Raw genomic sequence first — 20,656 nt, forward strand, 5'->3', positions numbered from 1 at the left:
AACTGAAAAAAGGTGCAACACTCACTCTTACAGTGCTCTAACTTTATTAAATAAAAAAATAATGTTTCAGCCATTACTTCAGAAGTTTGAAATAGGAACTACAGATCATTTCTGCATTTAGATAATCATATAACTTTTCCCCGGTTTTACTATTTGCGGATGACATTTGGCACTTTATGGCACTTGCCCCAGAGACCTAATGAAACTTGTACCAGACTCTCATAAAAGTGGTTTAATAATCAATGTAGTTTACAGGAATGAACCTGTGTGATTTATGGAAAATGTTTCACAAAATGAAAGTTATAACACAAATGCGTGACCTGTTTTTATTGCTGATAACAAGATTGACCATTAAATAAAGACAAACCTGTGTGTTTTGGTTGAGTGTTTGACTTTTGTTTTCACTTTTATAGAAACTTTTACAACAGTGATCCACTGTAAATCTCAATGATCCGTGTGTAATTTTGTTACTCATTCTCACTGTACATGATAGAAAGCTTTCAGTGTACGTTCAAAAATTGCAAATACTAAACTTCACTTGCAAATTAGAATTAGTTTAAGCCAAAACATTTTTTAAAGCTCTACTGGGTGGTTGCCCTGCATGCTTAATAAACAAACTCCAGCAGCTAGAGTTCTTACTAGAACTAGGAAGTATGACCATATTAGCTCGGTTCTGTCAACACTGCATTGGCTTCCTGTTAAACATCGTATAGATTTTAAAATCTTGCTAATTACTTACAAAGTACTAAATGGTTTATCTCCCCAGTAACTGAGCGAGCTCTTAATGCATTATAGTCCTTCACGTCTTTTGAGATCTCAGAATTCAGGCCAGCTGATAATACCTAGAACATCAAAATCAACTGCAGCAAAATTTGCCCTGTTGAGAATAAACCTCTGATGGTTTAATAGCATGAAATCCACCGAGGGTAAAAATGGTTAAATAGATTTTGCTTCATCTTCCATATTCAATATCAGTTGACATCATTTTTTTTTTTTTGCATTTTCTTCATCATTTGTAGATTTTGCTTTATTTACATTTTAGATTCACCTGATGGTGTTTGTTGGGTTTTTGCTGTTGAGTCAAGCTTATTATTCTCATCTTCTGACTGATTCTCTGGATCCTGAGGAACATTTACTGTAGGTTGAGTATCACAGTTAGATCCTGTGGTAGAAATTCCCATACGCACACCTAACTTAAGTTAAACTACCCTGTGTCTTCCAGACACCTACAGTTGGTACTATCAAACTAATATTATACTCTGGTAACCTCAACAATGATACACCGGTAACCCCAGATGCCTAAGTGTAGCCGCTCTGAGTCAGGTGACGTCTCGCCCGTTATGAACTCTATCACTTGAGAATAAATATCTCTAGTGTTCCAGTAACCTGCTGCACAGCAGAAACCAGACAGACTCCAGACAATGCCTTTGAAATACTTTAATCATGGCTGGGAGAATCTCAGAGAGAATCCTCATTGGTGATTACAGCAGTTTATATAGAATACATGCATGGACAACAGTAATGATTCAATATATTTTTTTTTCTAATATGATTGCAGAAAAATCCTCCTGTTAATAGCCTGGATTTCTTAGTTCATGAGGTTAAATCTATATTCAGTCTATAAATCTATATTCTCAAACATTTTGTTCTTAAAATCATATGCATGTTAAACGTGCAAAAAAAAAAAAAAAAAGAAAGAAAAAGAAAGAAAGAAAAAGAATGTTCATTTAAAATTTTCCTACATTATCCAGATGTGGCTTCTGTCTCTCATTATTTGACTGTTTTGCACATTTGTTGGTTTTTTGCTTTATTTCCTGTTCTGACACAGATTGTGATGCAGGTTCAGATTCACCTGATGGTGTTTGTTGGGTGTTTGCTGTTGCATCAGTCTCTTTATTCTCATCTTCTGACTGATTCTCTGGATCTCCAGGAGCATTTACTGCAGGTTGAGGATCAGGGTCAGATTCAGATGCATCTTCTCCTGTTTCATTGCTTGTTTGTTTTGCACATTTGTTGTTTTTTGGCTTTATTTTCTCTTCTGACACAGATTGTGATGCAGGTTCAGATTCACCTGATGGTGTTTGTTGGGTGTTTGCTGTTGAGTCAGTCTCTTTATTCTCATCTTCTGACTGATTCTCTGGATCTCCAGGAGCATTTACTGCAGGTTGAGGATCAGGGTCAGATTCAGATGCATCTTCTCCTGTTTCATTGCTTGTTTGTTTTGCACATTTGTTGTTTTTTGGCTTTATTTTCTCTTCTGACACAGATTGTGATGCAGGTTCAGATTCACCTGATGGTGTTTGTTGGGTGTTTGCTGTTGCATCAGTCTCTTTATTCTCATCTTCTGACTGATTCTCTGGATCTCCAGGAGCATTTACTGCAGGTTGAGGATCAGGGTCAGATTCAGATGCATCTTCTCCTGTTTCATTGCTTGTTTGTTTTGCACATTTGTTGTTTTTTGGCTTTATTTTCTCTTCTGACACAGATTGTGATGCAGGTTCAGATTCACCTGATGGTGTTTGTTGGGTGTTTGCTGTTGAGTCAGTCTCTTTATTCTCATCTTCTGACTGATTCTCTGGATCTCCAGGAGCATTTACTGCAGGTTGAGGATCACGGTCAGATTCAGATGCATCTTCTCCTGTCTCATTGCTTGTTTGTTTTGCACATTCATCTGTTTTTTGCTTCATTTTCTGTTCTGACTCAGATTGTGATGCAGGTTCAGATTCACCTGATGGTGTTTGTTGGGTGTTTGCTGTTGAGTCTGTCTCTTCATTCTCATCTTCTGACTGATTATCTGGATCTCCAGGAGCATTTACTGCAGGTTTAGGATCAGGGTCAGATCCAGATGCATCTTCTTCTGTTTCATTGCTTGTTTGTTTTGCACATTTGTTGTTTTTTGGCTTTATTTTCTCTTCTGACACAGATTGTGATGCAGGTTCAGATTCACCTGATGGTGTTTGTTGGGTGTTTGCTGTTGAGTCAGTCTCTTTATTCTCATCTTCTGACTGATTCTCTGGATCTCCAGGAGCATTTACTGCAGGTTGAGGATCACGGTCAGATTCAGATGCATCTTCTCCTGTCTCATTGCTTGTTTGTTTTGCACATTCATCTGTTTTTTGCTTCATTTTCTGTTCTGACTCAGATTGTGATGCAGGTTCAGATTCACCTGATGGTGTTTGTTGGGTGTTTGCTGTTGAGTCTGTCTCTTCATTCTCATCTTCTGACTGATTATCTGGATCTCCAGGAGCATTTACTGCAGGTTTAGGATCAGGGTCAGATTCAGATGCATCTTCTCCTGTTTCATTGCTTGTTTGTTTTGCACATTCATCTGTTTTTGGCTTTATTTTCTGTTCTGACACAGATTGTGATGCAGGTTCAGATTCACCTGATGGTGTTTGTTGGGTGTTTGCTGTTGAGTCTGTCTCTTCATTCTCATCTTCTGACTGATTATCTGGATCTCCAGGAGCATTTACTGCAGGTTTAGGATCAGGGTCAGATCCAGATGCATCTTCTTCTGTTTCATTGCTTGTTTGTTTTGCACATTTGTTGTTTTTTGGCTTTATTTTCTCTTCTGACACAGATTGTGATGCAGGTTCAGATTCACCTGATGGTGTTTGTTGGGTGTTTGCTGTTGAGTCTGTCTCTTCATTCTCATCTTCTGACTGATTATCTGGATCTCCAGGAGCATTTACTGCAGGTTTAGGATCAGGGTCAGATTCAGATGCATCTTCTCCTGTTTCATTGCTTGTTTGTTTTGCACATTCATCTGTTTTTGGCTTTATTTTCTCTTCTGACACAGATTGTGATGCAGGTTCAGATTCACCTGATGGTGTTTGTTGGGTGTTTGCTGTTGCATCAGTCTCATTATTCTCATCGTCTGACTGATTCTCTGGATCTAGAGGATCATTTACTGCAGGTTTAGGATCAGGGTCAGATTCAGATGCATCTTCTCCTGTTTCATTGCTTGTTTGTTTTGCACATTCATCTGTTTTTGGCTTTATTTTCTCCTCTGACTCAGATTGTGATGCAGGTTTAGATTCACCTGATGGTGTTTGTTGGGTGTTTGCTGTTGAGTCTGTCTCTTCATTCTCATCTTCTGACTGATTATCTGGATCTCCAGGAGCATTTACTGCAGGTTTAGGATCAGGGTCAGATCCAGATGCATCTTCTTCTGTTTCATTGCTTGTTTGTTTTGCACATTTGTTGTTTTTTGGCTTTATTTTCTCTTCTGACACAGATTGTGATGCAGGTTCAGATTCACCTGATGGTGTTTGTTGGGTGTTTGCTGTTGCATCAGTCTCATTATTCTCATCGTCTGACTGATTCTCTGGATCTAGAGGATCATTTACTGCAGGTTTAGGATCAGGGTCAGATTCAGATGCATCTTCTCCTGTCTCATTGCTTGTTTGTTTTGCACATTCATCTGTTTTTGGCTTTATTTTCTCCTCTGACTCAGATTGTGATGCAGGTTTAGATTCACCTGATGGTGTTTGTTGGGTGTTTGCTGTTGCATCAGTCTCATTATTCTCATCTTCTGACTGATTATCTGGATCTCCAGGAGCATTTACTGCTGGTTTAGGATCAGGGTCAGATCCAGATGCATCTTCTTCTGTTTCATTGCTTGTTTGTTTTGCACATTTGTTGTTTTTTGGCTTTATTTTCTCTTCTGACACAGATTGTGATGCAGGTTCAGATTCACCTGATGGTGTTTGTTGGGTGTTTGCTGTTGCATCAGTCTCATTATTCTCATCTTCTGACTGATTATCTGGATCTCCAGGAGCATTTACTGCAGGTTTAGGATCAGGGTCAGATTCAGATGCATCTTCTTCTGTTTCATTATTTGACTGTTTTGCACATTCATCTGTTTTTTGCTTCATTTTCTGTTCTGACACAGATTGTGATGCAGGTTCAGATTCACCTGATGGTGTTTGTTGGGTGTTTGCTGTTGCATCAGTCTCATTATTCTCATCGTCTGACTGATTCTCTGGATCTAGAGGATCATTTACTGCAGGTTTAGGATCAGGGTCAGATTCAGATGCATCTTCTCCTGTCTCATTGCTTGTCTGTTTTGCACATTCATCTGTTTTTGGCTTTATTTTCTGTTCTGACACAGATTGTGATGCAGGTTTAGATTCATCTGATGCATCAGTGTCTTTATTCTCATCTTCTGACTGATTCTCTGGATCTAGAGGATCATTTACTGCAGGTTTAGGATCAGGGTCAGATTCAGATGCATCTTCTCCTGTCTCATTGCTTGTCTGTTTTGCACATTCATCTGTTTTTTGCTTTATTTTCTCTTCTGACACAGATTGTGATGCAGGTTTAGATTCATCTGATGCATCAGTCTCTTTATTCTCATCTTCTGACTGATTCTCTGGATCATGAAGAACATTTAGTGTAGGTTGAGGATCAGAGCAGGATATAGTTTGTGTCTCATTTCTTGATTGTTTGTCACTGTCATCAGGCTTTTGCTTTATTCCCTCTTTTGACACAGTTTGTGGTACAGATTCAGAGTGTTTCACTGCATGTTGAGCACCATCTAGATTATCACATTTGTTGGGTTTTGCAGCTGAAACAGAAAGGGGGAGTGGGACATGTTAATTATAGCAGATTTCCACATTTATTTAGAAGAAATAAGAAAAAAAAAGCTTATTTCAAGCTAGCCATATCTACTGTGTCAAAGCACAACTTGTTTTTTGGCTTAATAAGTATTTTAAATTTAAAAGCATCTGAAATCAGGGTTAAAGGAATAGATAAAGCAAAAATGAAAGTTCTCTCATTATCTACTCATCCTCATGCCATCTTACAAGTGTAAAAACAATGGAAGTGAACGGGGACCAAAGTTGTAGCACTCAAGAAATTACATAAAGGCAGTATAAAAGTAAAAAGTAGTATAAAAGTAGTCTCCAGTGTTCTGAAACATTTTGGTTGCTATTGACTTGAATTGTATGGACCAAAAGAGCTGAGATATTCCACTAAAAATCTTTGTTGTGTTCAACAGAAGAAAGTCATACATATCTGGGATGACATGAGAGGGAGTAAAAGATTAGTTTATGAATTAATTTCATTACTGGGTTAACTGTTCCTTCAGGAATGTAATTGTTGGCTAGTCCTAACACGCTCTGACACCAGTTTTGTTTTATCATAAAATTAGATTGTCTAAAATGTCATTAAGAATGATACATTTTCATCAGAATTAATGAGGTTCAGCTCTGGTTTTTGTGCAGGTCAGTCAAGCTCATTTCATGCTCATTTTTACTCTATATAAACCTCGCTGTGTGCACAGGCCATTGTTATCCTGAACAGAGGTTTGATTCGTCAGCAGGTCTGTGGGAAAAATAGTTCCTGGGACAAATTGTACTGGGTAATTTCGGTGGAAACGGGGCTATTAACATTGTTTAAGTCATTTTCCTTGAATAGTCTCTTTCTGAGTACACCCTTCAGATTGTTTATTTGTTTCTGGTTTGTTAATTAGTATCAGTTAATAGATACCTGACTCATGTGATCTTTTTTTGTAGAGAAGAAAGTAGGCCTCATTACAGCGGAAGGGGTTTTTTAAATCAGGTATCTGGAAAGGGCAAAAAGAAACATAAAAACATTACAACACACCACAAGACATGAACACGTGCTCTTTAATATAAACACATGCTGTGAAAGTACTGTTCATGTTGTAAAGTGTAACCAAAATACATATTGAATATCAGGAATCATTTTTTGTCAAAAATATCAAAAAGAGTTCACCTTGCGTACAGAGCTGTCATTAAACTCATACCACTGATGATCCTCAAATGACCTGATGACAGCATAATAATGTCCTCCATCAAAGGATCCAGTGTGTTTCACAACAGCAAACAAATCATACTGGTGTTGAGCTCCACTGTCATCCTGAGGAAACACAGAGTGACATTATTTAAGGCTGGACATATTACAATTTTTCTTTTCATTTTAATCCTTCATATAAACACAAATTCAACCTACTTTCACTGATAACATGAACTGAATTTCCACTGTAGACTTGTTCTTCTTGTATCTCATGGTGTAATAATCCAGTTGAAATCTCTCCAGCTGCACAACCAGAACTGGAGGAAGTTTATGTATATCACACTTCTGAAAGAAAAGAAAACAAACAGAAAAAACAGATTATAATAAATGTTCGTTTAAGTAATCTGCCATCCTCAAATATAGTATGATCTGTGTTACTGGTTCTTCTCTACACAATTTTAGTCAGTCTATTGTGTACAGCAATGCAATAAATGTAGGAAAAAATAAATGTAATGTCCAAGCCATAGTGTGAAATACGACATTTAATACATTAAACTAAAATAAAATATTCTTTATAAGAAGTTAAGACTCACTATTTCCGTGTTCACCATCTCTTTACAAGTTGGGCATTTCACTTGATCCTCCTCACATGTCTTGATTGGTTCAAAATATGAGTCAAAACAGCTTTGCTGAAACACAATAAACAGTTTTTTTTTTTTAATCCTTTTTTTTTTTTTATTAAAAACCAAAAATTGATGGATAAATATAAACTTTTAATTGGACATCTGATATTTGATGCTGTTGAATGTGTAATGTCTGAATAAATGTTATAAAAGTTCCTGAATATGTTGGATAGTGAAGAGGTTTAGCAGTGTCATCCCTCAGAAAATGCTTACCATGTTTATTGGAGAATCCGTGTCATTCGTTTCCATACAGATGGGAATAATGTAAAAAGATTCATGACGCGTCACAAGTGGATGCTCTTTTCCTGGATTTTTACACATGGTTTTGTGCTCAAACTCTCCCTGGTATACCTGAAAATATGTTTATTGACATTATCTTCTGCAGAGCATCATTTCATCCATCACAATAGACTACATTTCTATAGATTTACAGTGTCACTTATTTCTCATCATCAGCCCTGTAATATCTAACACAATCCAGCCAAAACACATTTAATAATATTTGATCTGAATACCTTCGCCATCTCTGGATTCACCATGTTCATTATCTTCTGGAAATATTCTGCTGCATCCTGCTGCTCACAAACTGATGATAATTTAAAATAGTATAAATAATATTCACACTTTTAGACAATAACAGAATGACATTATTGTTTTTCAGTGTCAACATTTAAATTCACCATTAAATTTGAACAAATTTTCATTCCAAGAGTTTTTGTGTGAATGATAAATACAAACCATTAATTTCAAGTTCAGGTGTGATTCTCTCAGTGGTGGCAACGCTTCTCTTCCCAGACTTTAAATCCATAAATAATTGTGCAATGTGAACATCAATTGGTTTGAATAACCTGTAAAACAGAACAGTTATAGCTGAATATTTTATTCAGCAGCATTAATGATAACCTAATGAATACAATGAATAATCTCACCGTTCCACAGTATTTCTGAAATCTTCTGTCATGAAAAGTGTCTGCAGCAGTGAGTTCAGATAGCATGTGGCCCCTTGATTTCTTAATCCAATATTTCCTTTAAAAATCAAAGTGATTTAAATATTAATGATCTTTGAAATGGAAGTGTGAAATAGAGAGTTAACATATGTACAGGTGTATAGATGTTTGATTTACAATGACTTTCTTGTGTAACCAAAGTGTCCGGTTCAAAACATAACATAATTCTGATTGAAATACTGTACACGTTGTGCATTTGGCTACTGCATCTAGGAGAAACAGCGGTCTTTTTGCACTTTCTTTGTCGTTTGACATTTTATGGTTCATTGCAGAAATACATTTAGTACTGAATGATCAATGAAATGTCATCATGAAATCAGAGACACTCCCATTGAAATCTGTTCTGCTGGCACACTGGAAATTATGTCCTGTGGCAGGAGAGTTAGATGGCCACGTAGACATAAATTGAAAGCCTCATCCTCCTCATCATCGCAGAGCTGTTGCATTAGGCCACAGCGGGACCAAAGAGGGCATGACCAGAGTCCACTGGAGTGCCCGCAATACGTCTGTGGTGAGGGGGGTGTGGTAAAGTGAAGTCTGTAGTGTGGTGATGAGCGGTAAGAAGTGGTTCAAGTGCATGATGACTAACACCTGTCTAACACTAACATGGGTCAGTATCCATCAGACCTGGGAGAGATTCTTACCCCGTGTTTTTGTTGTCCTGAGTTTCTGGACTGTAACTCTCTTTTGAGTTAAAGTTTTTCTCAAAACAGTTATCTGATCTTTTTTTAATTGTCCTACACAGATTGTACATTTATATTACACAAATTGCATGTGAATAATTTTCTCAAAACACTATGCACAAAGTTCTCAAATGTTTTCATAATAGTTAATACATCGAACCAAAACTTTAATAAATAAGGAAAAAATAATCACAGCTTTTTTTATTGGCTTTACACAATTCACAAACATTTCTGTACCATTTGTCCAAACATAATAAACAAAACTCTGGAATTTGTCATATTATCAAATGCATTTGGTATGTTTTCAACGGGCCCCAAAATGATAACTGCTTGATTAATAATGCACAGAATACAGGAAATTCAGTTTTTCTATCTATTTATCACAATTGCATAAAGTAACAGGGAAATTATGAAAGGGAAGGTATACATAGAGCAAGAAAAGAAAAAGAATATGCAAGAGAAGGGGAAAATAATGAGGTGTAAGTATAAAGGTGGTGGTGTGGGTATGGAAGGGGTGTAATGAAAAGGTAAGGGAGAGTGGAACAGAGAGAGGGAGATCATATGAGGAGAGAGGAGGATGTAAAAAAGGAGGAGAAGAGATTAGAATAGAAAAAACACCCCGCCCATGGTGTTTTATTTATAAGACATTTAAAATAAAATACTTTGGCATAATTTTGTTTGAATATAAATATAATTTGTTTTTTTTTTATAAATTTCAGTAGTTTTAAAGCAGTTGAGATAGATAAATAAAAGCTTTCACACAGCACTTTGTATATTCTAAGATGTCAGGGTGGCACAACTGACAAACATGGCTGTTTTATATGAATTGACAAGGTAATAACATTAAGCCTGATAATGCAACATCCAGAGGAAATCAATACATCATTGAAGCAGAGTGAAAAGGTTTGTAGAATACTGATAAAAACTGCTAATATCAAATATCAGTTGGTTGGTACACTTTCCATGTCAGGTGGTACAATGATACAATATATATTTACAAATATTTGGTTTTACCACCTGACAAAAAAGTAAAAAAAAAAAAAAAAAAAACTTGTTTAAACAAAAATATGACTCAAAAATATGCATTTCATAATTTTTGAAAAGATTTTTTTTTTTTAAATACCTTTTTTGAAGCTTTATTTGTCAATGACCAATATAACAAAACCTGTTGGAAAAACATTACAATAAACATGTATTTCCGTTGGTGTATTTGTACATCCACAGCTGAAAATCAATAAAATCAATAGACAATACACATGTAGTTTTGAAGTTAGTATTTACTTTTGATAAATGCATTACTAGAAAAAAATGCAGTGTTTTATTTTGCATTAAAGTTGAACTGTTTGGCTAGGGTAAGAGAGTGTTTAGATCACTGTGTTAACTGTTTTGAGAGCAGTTACATTACTTTGGAGAAATGTGTCAAATCAATTGAGAAAAACTGTAATAAAATAAAGACTGTGAATTAATCTCACCAAACCGAATTCTTTGTCATTTCTCTTTGAAGCTTGCTACACTGGTGCCGAAACCCAGGAAAAAGAAGTTGGCATGCCGCCATGCAGTCCTCCCATCAACACCACTTGCGAAGCTAGTCAAGTTGCTTGCCAGAGGCAAGGACCTCTTTGAAAAAACAGCTGAGGCTTGTGGGTGGCCCCATGCATGCTGGTCGGTGCGCCTGATTCTGCTGCTGTCCAGGGAAGCCCAGGTAGCCGGCCAAAAGCTACCTATCCCAACCCTCCCGGTCTACGAGGATCTCAAGCTGGTCATCCTGCGGGTCGGCCACACCCCGAACAACTTCGCCAGTGCTTCTGCTCAGTGGAGCTGGGGGACAGGGGACAACCTTTCGTGATGGCCCAACAGCTCTGGGACGCTTGCAGCAAGTGGTTGATGGTCCAGACCCGCAATGTTGAGAAAGTGGTCTATCTAGTGGTGTTGGAGCAGTGTGATCATGAGCAATGGCCAGTTGGGTCCAGTGCCAACATCCGACGTTGCTGAATCAGGCCATCCAGTTTGCAGAGGATCACCTGGTGGCATGCCCAGAGCTCCTCCCTAATATCCCTTTCTCTAGCCCTTCTCTCTCTCCCTTCTCATTCTCGCCCCAGTACCTTTACCAGGTCAAGGAACATCATGCCCTCCACTTCGGGGACGAGGCATTCTAACTTCTGAGTGCCCCCGGACTTTACACCTGGGACATGTGGGCCTCCCCTCCATTCACAGTTTTCCCCTCTTTTCACCAGTCTATTGGCCCTCTTCCTGCTGCCAGGGTGGCAGGGAAGCCTGGGCCAGTATGCTGGAGATGGGGGGACCTTGGTCATTTCCAGAACCAGTGCCCAGTCGTGGAGGTGGAGACCTTGATTCAGGTCCCGACTCTCCGCTGGCTGCCCCCAGTCAAGCTGAGCAGTACTAAATTCCAAAGTTAAGGTAGGTTAAGGTAGGTTATTAAGGTAGGTACATATTAGGCTTTGGTGGATTGAGGCTGTAACCAAACCTCTATTCATCAAAGACTGATGCAAAAATGGGCATTGGATATGAGGAGGGGCCTTCAAACAACTGAAATGAAATTCAGTACATCCTGGACTTTCAAGCAAAACTGTTGCTGGGGAGGCTCTCAGTGGAGAATTTGCTGCAAACTCAGGACAAACAAAGTCAGCTGTACAATAAAGGTACACGACAACGTAAATTTGCACTGGGGGATAAAGTACTTGTGCTACTTCCAAAATCTAGTAGTTCTAAATACTCGCCAAGTGGCAAGGACCCTTTATGTTTACACAGCGGGGATCTCAATTATGAGGTCAGGCAAACGGACAGGGGCGATGTATGTCAGCATTACCACCTTAATATCCTAATACAGTGGAATGAGGTGACACCCGTTGAGCTAGTGACAGCCGTTTCGGCCAAGGATGATCTAGGACCAGAAGCGGCTATCTAAATCAAACCACTCGCACTGGTCCCTGGGTTCTCACCCCTGCCCGGTCGCATGAACCTTATACAGCACAGTATCGAAATGATCCCCAGGGTTGTAGCATGCAGCTGACCCTATCGTTTACCTGGACACAAGAAAAAAATGGTGCAGGAGGAATTGAAAGTGATGCTAGAGTTAGTTGTAATAGAAGAGTCTTACAACGACTGGCCAATCATGATAGTTTTGGTCCCAAGACAGACGGCTCATTCATTTTCTGTGTAAATTACAGGAAGGCGAACACTGTGACGAAATTCAATGCTTATCCAATGCCTCAGTTTAGTTAGGTTCCGTTTGTTTTAATTAGACACTGGATTTGACAAAGGGATATTGGCAAATCCCTTTGGTGCCCTTGTCCAAAGAAAAAACAGCCTTCATTACGCCGTTCAGATTACACTAATTAGTAACCCTTACGTTCGGGTTGCTTGGGGCTCCAGCCACCTTTCAGCATCTCATGGACAAAATCCTCTTGTCCCATTCAGCGTATGCCACTGCCTATCTGGATGACATTATAATATATAGTAATGATTAGCAGCGACACCTCAAACATCTGTGGGCTGTCCTGAGATCGCTGAGAGGGGCGATTGCTGGACTCACGGTGAACCCGAGGAAGTGTGCATTTGGGCGAGTGGAGGTATGTTATCTGGGCTTCCACTTGGGACATGGGCAGGTGTGTCCCCAAATTGATAAGACAGCCTGATTGCAGCCTGCCCAAGCCCTATGACCAAAAAGGAGGTGATCAGTTTCTGGGGATGGCAGGATATTGTAGTAGGTTTGCATATAATTATTCAGAGCTCACCAGCCCATTGACTGATCTCACTAAAAAGGAAGCACTGGATCCAGTATAGTGGACAGAGTTGTGCCAACAGGCTTTAACCTAAGTGAAGGCTGCTCTGTGTGGTGGGATGCGCTTACAATCTCCTAACTTTAATCTCTCCTTTATGTTGCAGACAGATGCATTGGACAGGGGGCTGGGCATGATTCTGTCTCAGGTGGTCGAGGGGCAAGAACGGCCGGTGCTGTATCTGAGTCAGAAGCTCTCAAAGAGAGAGACCAGATACAGCACCAGAAGAGTTGCAGAAAATTAGCTAGTTTTCATTTTGACTCACTTTTTGTGTGATCATCAGCTGGACTGGAGTTTATTAGTTACCTTTTGGTTTTTGCACTTCTGTTCTTCTCAGTTTTTCCTCTAGTTTCTGTCTCTCCTTTTCTTCTCGTCTCAGTTTTTCCTCTTGTTTCTGTCTCTCCTCTTCTTCTCTTCTCAGTTTTTCCTCTAGTTTCTGTCTCTCCTTTTCTTCTCGTCTCAGTTTTTCCTCTTGTTTCTGTCTCTCCTCTTCTTCTCTTCTCAGTTTTTCCTCTTGTTTCTGTCTCTCCTCTTCTTCTCTTCTCAGTTTTTCCTCTAGTTTCTGTCTCTTCTCTTCTTCTTTTCTCAGTTTTTCCTCTTGTTTCTGTCTCTCCTCTTCTTCTCTTCTCAGTTTTTCCTCTAGATTCTGTCTCTCCTTTTCTTCTTGTCTCAGTTTTTCCTCTAGTTTCTGTCTCTCCTCTTCATTTGTTCTCAGTTTTTCCTCTAGTTTCTGCCTCTCATTTTCTTCTTGTCTCAGTTTTTCCTCTTGTTTCTGTCTCTCCTCTTCTTCTTTTCTCAGTCTTTCCTCTTGTTTCTGTCCCTCCTCTTCTTCTCTTCTCAGTTTTTGTATCTCTTCTTCTTTTCTCAGATTTTCCTTTTGTTTCTGTCTCTCCTCTTCTTCTCTTCTCAGTCTTTCCTCTAGTTTCTGTCTCTCCTCTTCTTCTCTTCTCAGTCTTTCCTCTAGTTTCTGTCTCTCCTCTTCTTCTCTTCTCAGTTTTTCCTGTAGTTTCTGTCTCTCCTCTTCTTCTCTTCTCAGTTTTTCTTCTAGTTTCTGTCTCTCCTCTTCTTCTCTTCTCAGTTTTTCCTCTTGTTTCTGTTTCTTCCATTCCACTTGTTCACTTTTCATCTCATCTTGCTTTTTTTTCTCAAGCTCTGTGTCTCCACTTGAACCTAAAATGTATTGAAGTGTAAATGTATTACATTTAAAACATTTATCCATTTATCTACAACAGTGGGGATATTGCTGAGCAAGTAAAGGCGGGATTGTACTACACACAAATTAAAATCTGAACAGATTTTAAAATAAGACAATTTTTTTCAACTGCTTACACTTTTTCAAAACTTTGCTTCTTTTTTTCTAAAACTTTACAGACAAATCTGTAAATTGCACACACAAAATGCAAAATGTCTCACATCTCTTGCAAAATGAAGCACTGCATTCAAAATATCACAAACACATCTCAAAAGCAAACATTTGTCTTACGTTGCAAAAACCTTTGCCATAATGCAGCTTTAACAAGTTCGTTTGCCCATATAATCTTTAGGATATTAGGTTAGCTAATTTGGCTTGCTGTCCACTGAGGAGGGGCTCGATGAAGCATCTTTAACTCGAGCTCTGATACACCCCCCCCAGTGAATAAATATAGGATTTGATTACACAGGGCAAGGTACCTGAGATGAAGGTGGAGTTGGGGAGGTGGAGGGATGCTGGAACAGCTGAGACTGAAGAGAAGTAAGCAGCTGCTTATATGCGGAAGCTCAAATGTGATGCGTAACACGAGAATGAACCTCATTGGTTCTTGTGGAATTTCAAACGTGATGCGTAACATGAGAATGAACCTCATTGGTTTTTGAGGAAGTTCAAACGTGATGCGTAACATGAGAATGAACCTCACTGGTTCTTGCGGAAGCTCAAACGTGATGCGTAACACGAGAATGAACCTCATTGGTTCTTGCGGAAGCTCAAACGTGACGCGTAACACTAGAATGAACCTCACTGGTTCTTGCGGAAGCTCAAACGTGATGCGTAACACGAGAATGAACCTCACTGGTTCTTGCGGAAGCTCAAACGTGCTGCGTAACACGAGAATGAACCTCATTGGTTCTTGCGGAAGCTCAAACGTGATGCGTAACATGAGAATGAACCTCATTGGTTCTTGTGGAAGCTCAAACGTGCTGCGTAACATGAGAATGAACCTCACTGGTTCTTGCGGAAGCGCAAACGTGCTGCGTAACACGAGAATGAACCTCATTGGTTCTTGCGGAAGCTCAAACGTGATGCGTAACATGAGAATGAACCTCATTGGTTCTTGTGGAAGCTCAAACGTGCTGCGTAACACGAGAATGAACCTCACTGGTTCTTGTGGAAGCTCAAACGTGCTGCGTAACACGAGAATGAACCTCACTGGTTCTTGCGGAAGCTCAAACGTGCTGCGTAACACGAGAATGAACCTCACTGGTTCTTGCGGAAGTTCAAACGTGATGCGTAACATGAGAATGAACATCATTGGTTCTTGCTGAAGCTCAAACGTGCTGCGTAACACGAGCATGAACCTCATTGGTTCTTGTGGAAGCTCAAATGTGCTGCGTAACACGAGAATGAACCTCATTGGTTCTTGCGGAAGCTCAAACGTGTTGCGTAACATGAGAATGAACATCATTGGTTTTTGAGGAAGTTCAAACGTGCTGCGTAACACGAGAATGAACCTCATTGGTTTTTGCGGAAGCTCAAACGTGATGCGTAACACGAGAATGAACCTCATTGGTTTTTGAGGAAGTTCAAACGTGATGCGTAACACGAGAATGAACCTCATTGGTTCTTGCGGAAGCTCAAACGTGCTGCGTAACACGAGAATGAACCTCATTGGTTTTTGCGGAAGCTCAAACGTGCTGCGTAACACGAGAATGAACCTCATTGGTTCTTGCGGAAGCTCAAACGTGATGCGTAACACGAGAATGAACCTCACTGGTTCTTGCTGAAGCTCAAACGTGCTGCGTAACACAAGAATGAACCTCATTGGTTTTTGCGGAAGCTCAAACGTGCTGCGTAACACGAGAATGAACCTCATTGGTTCTTGCGGAAGCTCAAACGTGCTGCGTAACACGAGAATGAACCTCATTGGTTCTTGCGGAAGCTCAAACGTGCTGCGTAACACGAGAATGAACCTCATTGGTTTTTGCGGAAGCTCAAACGTGCTGCGTAACATGAGCATGAACCTCATTGGTTCTTGCTGAAGCTCAAACGTGATGCGTAACATGAGCATGAACCTCATTGGTTCTTGCTGAAGCTCAAACGTGTTGCGTAACACGAGAATGAACCTCATTGGTTCTTGCGGAAGCTCAAACGTGTTGCGTAACACGAGAATGAACCTCACTGGTTCTTGCTGAAGCTCAAACGTGATGCGTAACATGAGCATGAACCTCATTGGTTCTTGCGGAAGCTCAAACGTGTTGCGTAACACGAGAATGAACCTCATTGGTTCTTGCGGAAGCTCAAACGTGATGCGTAACATGAGCATGAACCTCATTGGTTCTTGCGGAAGCTCAAACGTGTTGCGTAACACGAGAATGAACCTCATTGATTATTTGCTCTATTTTACATATATCTGCTTACAAATGACATTAAATGCTTCTTCTTTGCATGTGTTTTGATCAGTAGATTTAGTACTTGTTCAGAATATGTGTATTAGCGCCACCTGCCACATAAGAGTGAAAACACAGAATGGTGTTAATGGCTGGGAAAGAGTTAAGCTCTCTCTGTGTGTCTAGTACATTATATTTGGTCAACATATTTTAAGCAGTAGGATGGACAGTTAAAACTGCAAAATAAACATTCATCGATCAGTATTTTTTTGCTTTTAATACTTTATTACATTAAAAATCACAGCCCAGGCTTATTAGAAAAAAGTACCTGTGTCAACATTTTTGCAAAATGCAAAATACGATGCTTAGTGCACGTTTCGCAACAGTTTCAAAGTGAAATGTCCAGTGAGTGGTGCTAAAAGCATGTTTAGTTTTTTTCCGGAACAGATGAATGTGAACATGGCAAAGCTATGTTACGTTGGAGTTTGTACGTATCAACGCAGGTCTGAACTGAAATGAGTGGTTCTAAAAGCTTAAAGCTCAATAACGTACAATAACAATAACGTTTAATAACGTACACATACACTAAACCCTAAACCTACCCGATAGTGTTAACAAAATGGCATTTTAGCTTGATTATGAACTCTTTTACCATGACTCGTCTTTCACTGGATTCATACCTGAGCTCTTCGCAATCGCAAGTACAGTTCTATACCAGCTGAGCCACCGAGCAAACTTACATCAGTAAACTGAACATATGGAGCTGGATAAGTGATGCAAACTCCAAAATATATTCATTTACACTTCATGCAATATGGCAAAAAGTGTTTTGAGATCATAACATAATTGTGCAAGGAGCCACGTGAAAAGAAGTCTTGATTAATCGAAAATCTGGCCCTGTAATCATAATTGTGTGTGAAAATTATTAAAAGCACTTGCTGTTTTACTGTCTCTAGTGTTCATTTGTGAAGTTCACAACGTAATTTCGGGAGGAGTGAACCCATCTAATGTTTCAATTAGTGAAATTCAAACATAATTTCAAGAGGAGGGAACCCTAATCTTTCAATTACGACCAGAGCATATAAGCAGCTACTCACCCTGCTCTGGCATCAGTTGTTTCAATATCCCTCCACCTCCCCAAATCCACCACATAATTTAGGCATCTCATCCATCGCACTCCTCTTCCAGGCACTAGTAGTCCCTGGGTGGTATATCCAAGCTCGAGTTGAAGCTGCTTCCTCAAGCCCCTCCACAGCAGACGGCAAGCCAAATACGCTTAACCTTATTTGCTTAAAGATTTTATGAGGAAACGAACTCGTGAACTGTTAGGAACTGCAGTGATATGTATGTTTTGGTACGTATTTTGCATTTTGCAAACATGTTGACAAAGGTACGTTTGTCAAATGAGCCTGTGTTGAAAATCTATCTTGAGTACTTTGTCCACAACTGCTTAAAAGTAATTAAATTACAGAAACTAATTGCTAATTACATTTGGCCCACCCAAACCCGAAGATTTTCCACAAACTACAACTTTCCACCTCTGACGAGGAATCCTCGACAATCCAGAACTCAGTGGTTGTTTTATGGAAAAAGTGCAGTGTTCGTTCATTATTCTTTGGGTATTTCTAGCTTGAAATGTAACATTTTACTTTGGGAAAAGTAATTTGATGCTCCAAAATGAGTTAAAAAATGTCATCAGAATGACATATAATAAATGTGCCAATGGCACCATTTCAGTATATATGCAGAAAGTTCTCCATTGGTGTTCATGAGAGTGTTTTGATTGTGGATACACTGAAAACAGACTTTTACTGCATGTGCTTTTACCATCAGTTTCTTCTATCAGCAGAGATTCTTTTTGCTTCTCATCACTGTCCACTCTCACTGACTCAAGAGGATATTCCTTTGGCTCATTTCTGTTGCGTCTTCTCTTTGAGCAGCGATTCAGACAAATAAACACAGATGATACTGTAGGGAATAAAACCAAAGTAAACTGTTTTAGCAACAAACAGGAAAATAATTAGAATGGAAACACTGCTGAATATTAGGCTTCATGTTAAACACAATATTATGATGACAGCTTAAAATATAATTGAATGCACATAATGAAAAAGGTTAAATGTTATGTTCACTATGTAATAACCCAAATAAAATATGATATTAGAGCAAATTATGGTTTTTACTTTGCAGAATGTAAGATAGTAGGATTTCATAAAAATGTAATTTTTTAAACATCAAATGATTATATTAAAGAAAAGAGTAGCATCAACATTCTTTAAAATGTATTGTCTTCCACCAAAGAAATCATAAGGGTCTGGAATAACAAGAGGATGAGTAAAGAATTTAATTGAATTTAAAAGTGTAATTGAATTACCTGTCACAAGTAATGTCAGTATTCCAAATGCTACCAAATACAAATTAACTTCCAGGTGTGCAGGCTTGTTAATTTCCATGTTCCCAAATCCAGTCTTATTATCTCTTATACTCTTCTCTGTTTGAAATCAGGTGAACCAGCCAGGATGGCATCCTCTGCAAACTAAAAAAGTTTCTCACATTCACTTTTAGATAGCTATAAATACATACATAATTGAATCCAATTGAGTAGAATTCTGTTAAAGGAACAACCCCATTTCCAGAAAAGTTGGGACATTTTGTAAAATACAATAAAAACAAGTATCTGTGATTCTCTTTAACATGAAGAAAAGATACACATTGTTTTCACTGGCCAACTTAAGTGTATTTTGTAAGAACATTTTTAATTTGATGCCTGCAAAAAAAACAAAAACTGAGGCATATTTATCACTTTTCAATTGCGGATTGTTGCAGTTGTTGCAGGCCAGTCAAGCACACATACTCTGTGTTTATGACGCCATGCTGTTGTAGCATGTAAGGCCTGACAGTGTTTCGCTCTAATAATGGACTTCCTGGGAAAAGACATCATCTTGATGGCAGCATATGTTTCTCTAAAATCCCAATATACGTCTCCATCCACGTCAATGATTCCTTCATACATGCAAGTCACCCATGCCGTTTGCACTGGTGCACCCTCGTGCCATGGCAGATGTTTGCTTTTCTACCAGTTGCTGATCTGGATCTGGTCCCTTTTGTCTTTCTTTGGGATTGAGAACTCCATTTTCCCAAAACAAACTAAAACATGGACTCGTCTGACCACAGCACAAATTTCCACTGTCTTTTAGACCATCTGAGGCTGCGTTTCTATACACATTTCACTTTATTTGCCTGTTTCTTAACATTTTTTGTGAGTGTACTACAGCCATCAAATTCAAAATTGGTTTGGATTTACAAAATACAATCAAGTTGGTCAGCAAAAACATTAAAAGTAATTTCTTTGTACTTTTTCAGTTGAATAAAGTTTCAAAACAATTAACAAATCACAGATTTTATTGCATTTTACAAAAGTGTCTCTACTTTTCTGAAAATGGGCTTGTATAAATCAGGGTAATGGCCAATGGACAAACCTTTCTACAGTAAAATAACACCGTTTTAGGCATTTGCTAGATGTTGCATGTCAGTTATGAAGCATAAGTGGATTAAGATATTGCATTTAAACACACAGATCAAAGAGGTTGATGTTGCAATAGTTTTTGAACATTAAGAATTTCTGAATTATGGTCATTTCGGCATGTAAGTAAACAATCATTCCTAATTTACGTTTTTCTAATCAAAGTTCTGTTATGTTTGGAATGAATATACTTATTATGAATTATGTATATAATGAATACAAAACTGCAATGCTTAATATTAGGTTTATATAAAAACAGTATGTTTGTATGATGTTTAACATTCATTTACATAGGTGTAAACGTTTCAAACTACGATTTAATCTACATCGAATGTTTAATGGTGTTCTTGAAATGTCTCATGCACACTTCGGATACAAAAGAAAATCATTTATTGATAATTGAAGACTTACCTTGAGATTGTGCAGGTCGCAGAAGAAGATTGAATTATTTCACTGTCAAGTTCACTGATATTGACACAAGTAATGTGCACTTTCATGTCTAAATTACTGCATGGATTTTTTCTCTTTCCTTATTTGATATTTTTTAGCTCCTCCCTGATGGAACGAAAGAAAAAGAAACGAGGACGGATGAATCGAAGTGTAAAAAAAGATGTCA

General features: G+C 38.6%; 1 protein-coding gene across 1 annotated transcript; it reads right to left on the bottom strand.

The window, feature by feature from the left end:
• Positions 1 to 1,428: 1,428 nt before the first annotated feature.
• On the bottom strand, positions 1,429 to 20,603 carry LOC125267504 (uncharacterized protein DDB_G0290685-like). The gene is made up of 13 exons (XM_048189204.1): positions 20,452 to 20,603; positions 18,892 to 19,053; positions 18,345 to 18,485; positions 13,242 to 14,105; positions 8,375 to 8,471; positions 8,184 to 8,293; positions 7,961 to 8,031; positions 7,659 to 7,796; positions 7,356 to 7,451; positions 6,979 to 7,107; positions 6,742 to 6,885; positions 6,493 to 6,568; positions 1,429 to 5,569 (listed from the first exon to the last, which is right to left on the bottom strand). The coding sequence occupies exons 2-13, from the start codon at positions 18,968 to 18,970 to the stop codon at positions 1,728 to 1,730; spliced, it is 5,787 nt and encodes a 1,928-aa protein (XP_048045161.1). The 5' UTR covers positions 18,971 to 19,053; positions 20,452 to 20,603; the 3' UTR covers positions 1,429 to 1,727.
• Between the last annotated feature and the right edge of the window lie 53 nt (positions 20,604 to 20,656).

The sequence above is a fragment of the Megalobrama amblycephala genome, linkage group LG1, assembly GCF_018812025.1.
Source record: "Megalobrama amblycephala isolate DHTTF-2021 linkage group LG1, ASM1881202v1, whole genome shotgun sequence".
Taxonomy (NCBI): domain Eukaryota; kingdom Metazoa; phylum Chordata; class Actinopteri; order Cypriniformes; family Xenocyprididae; genus Megalobrama; species Megalobrama amblycephala.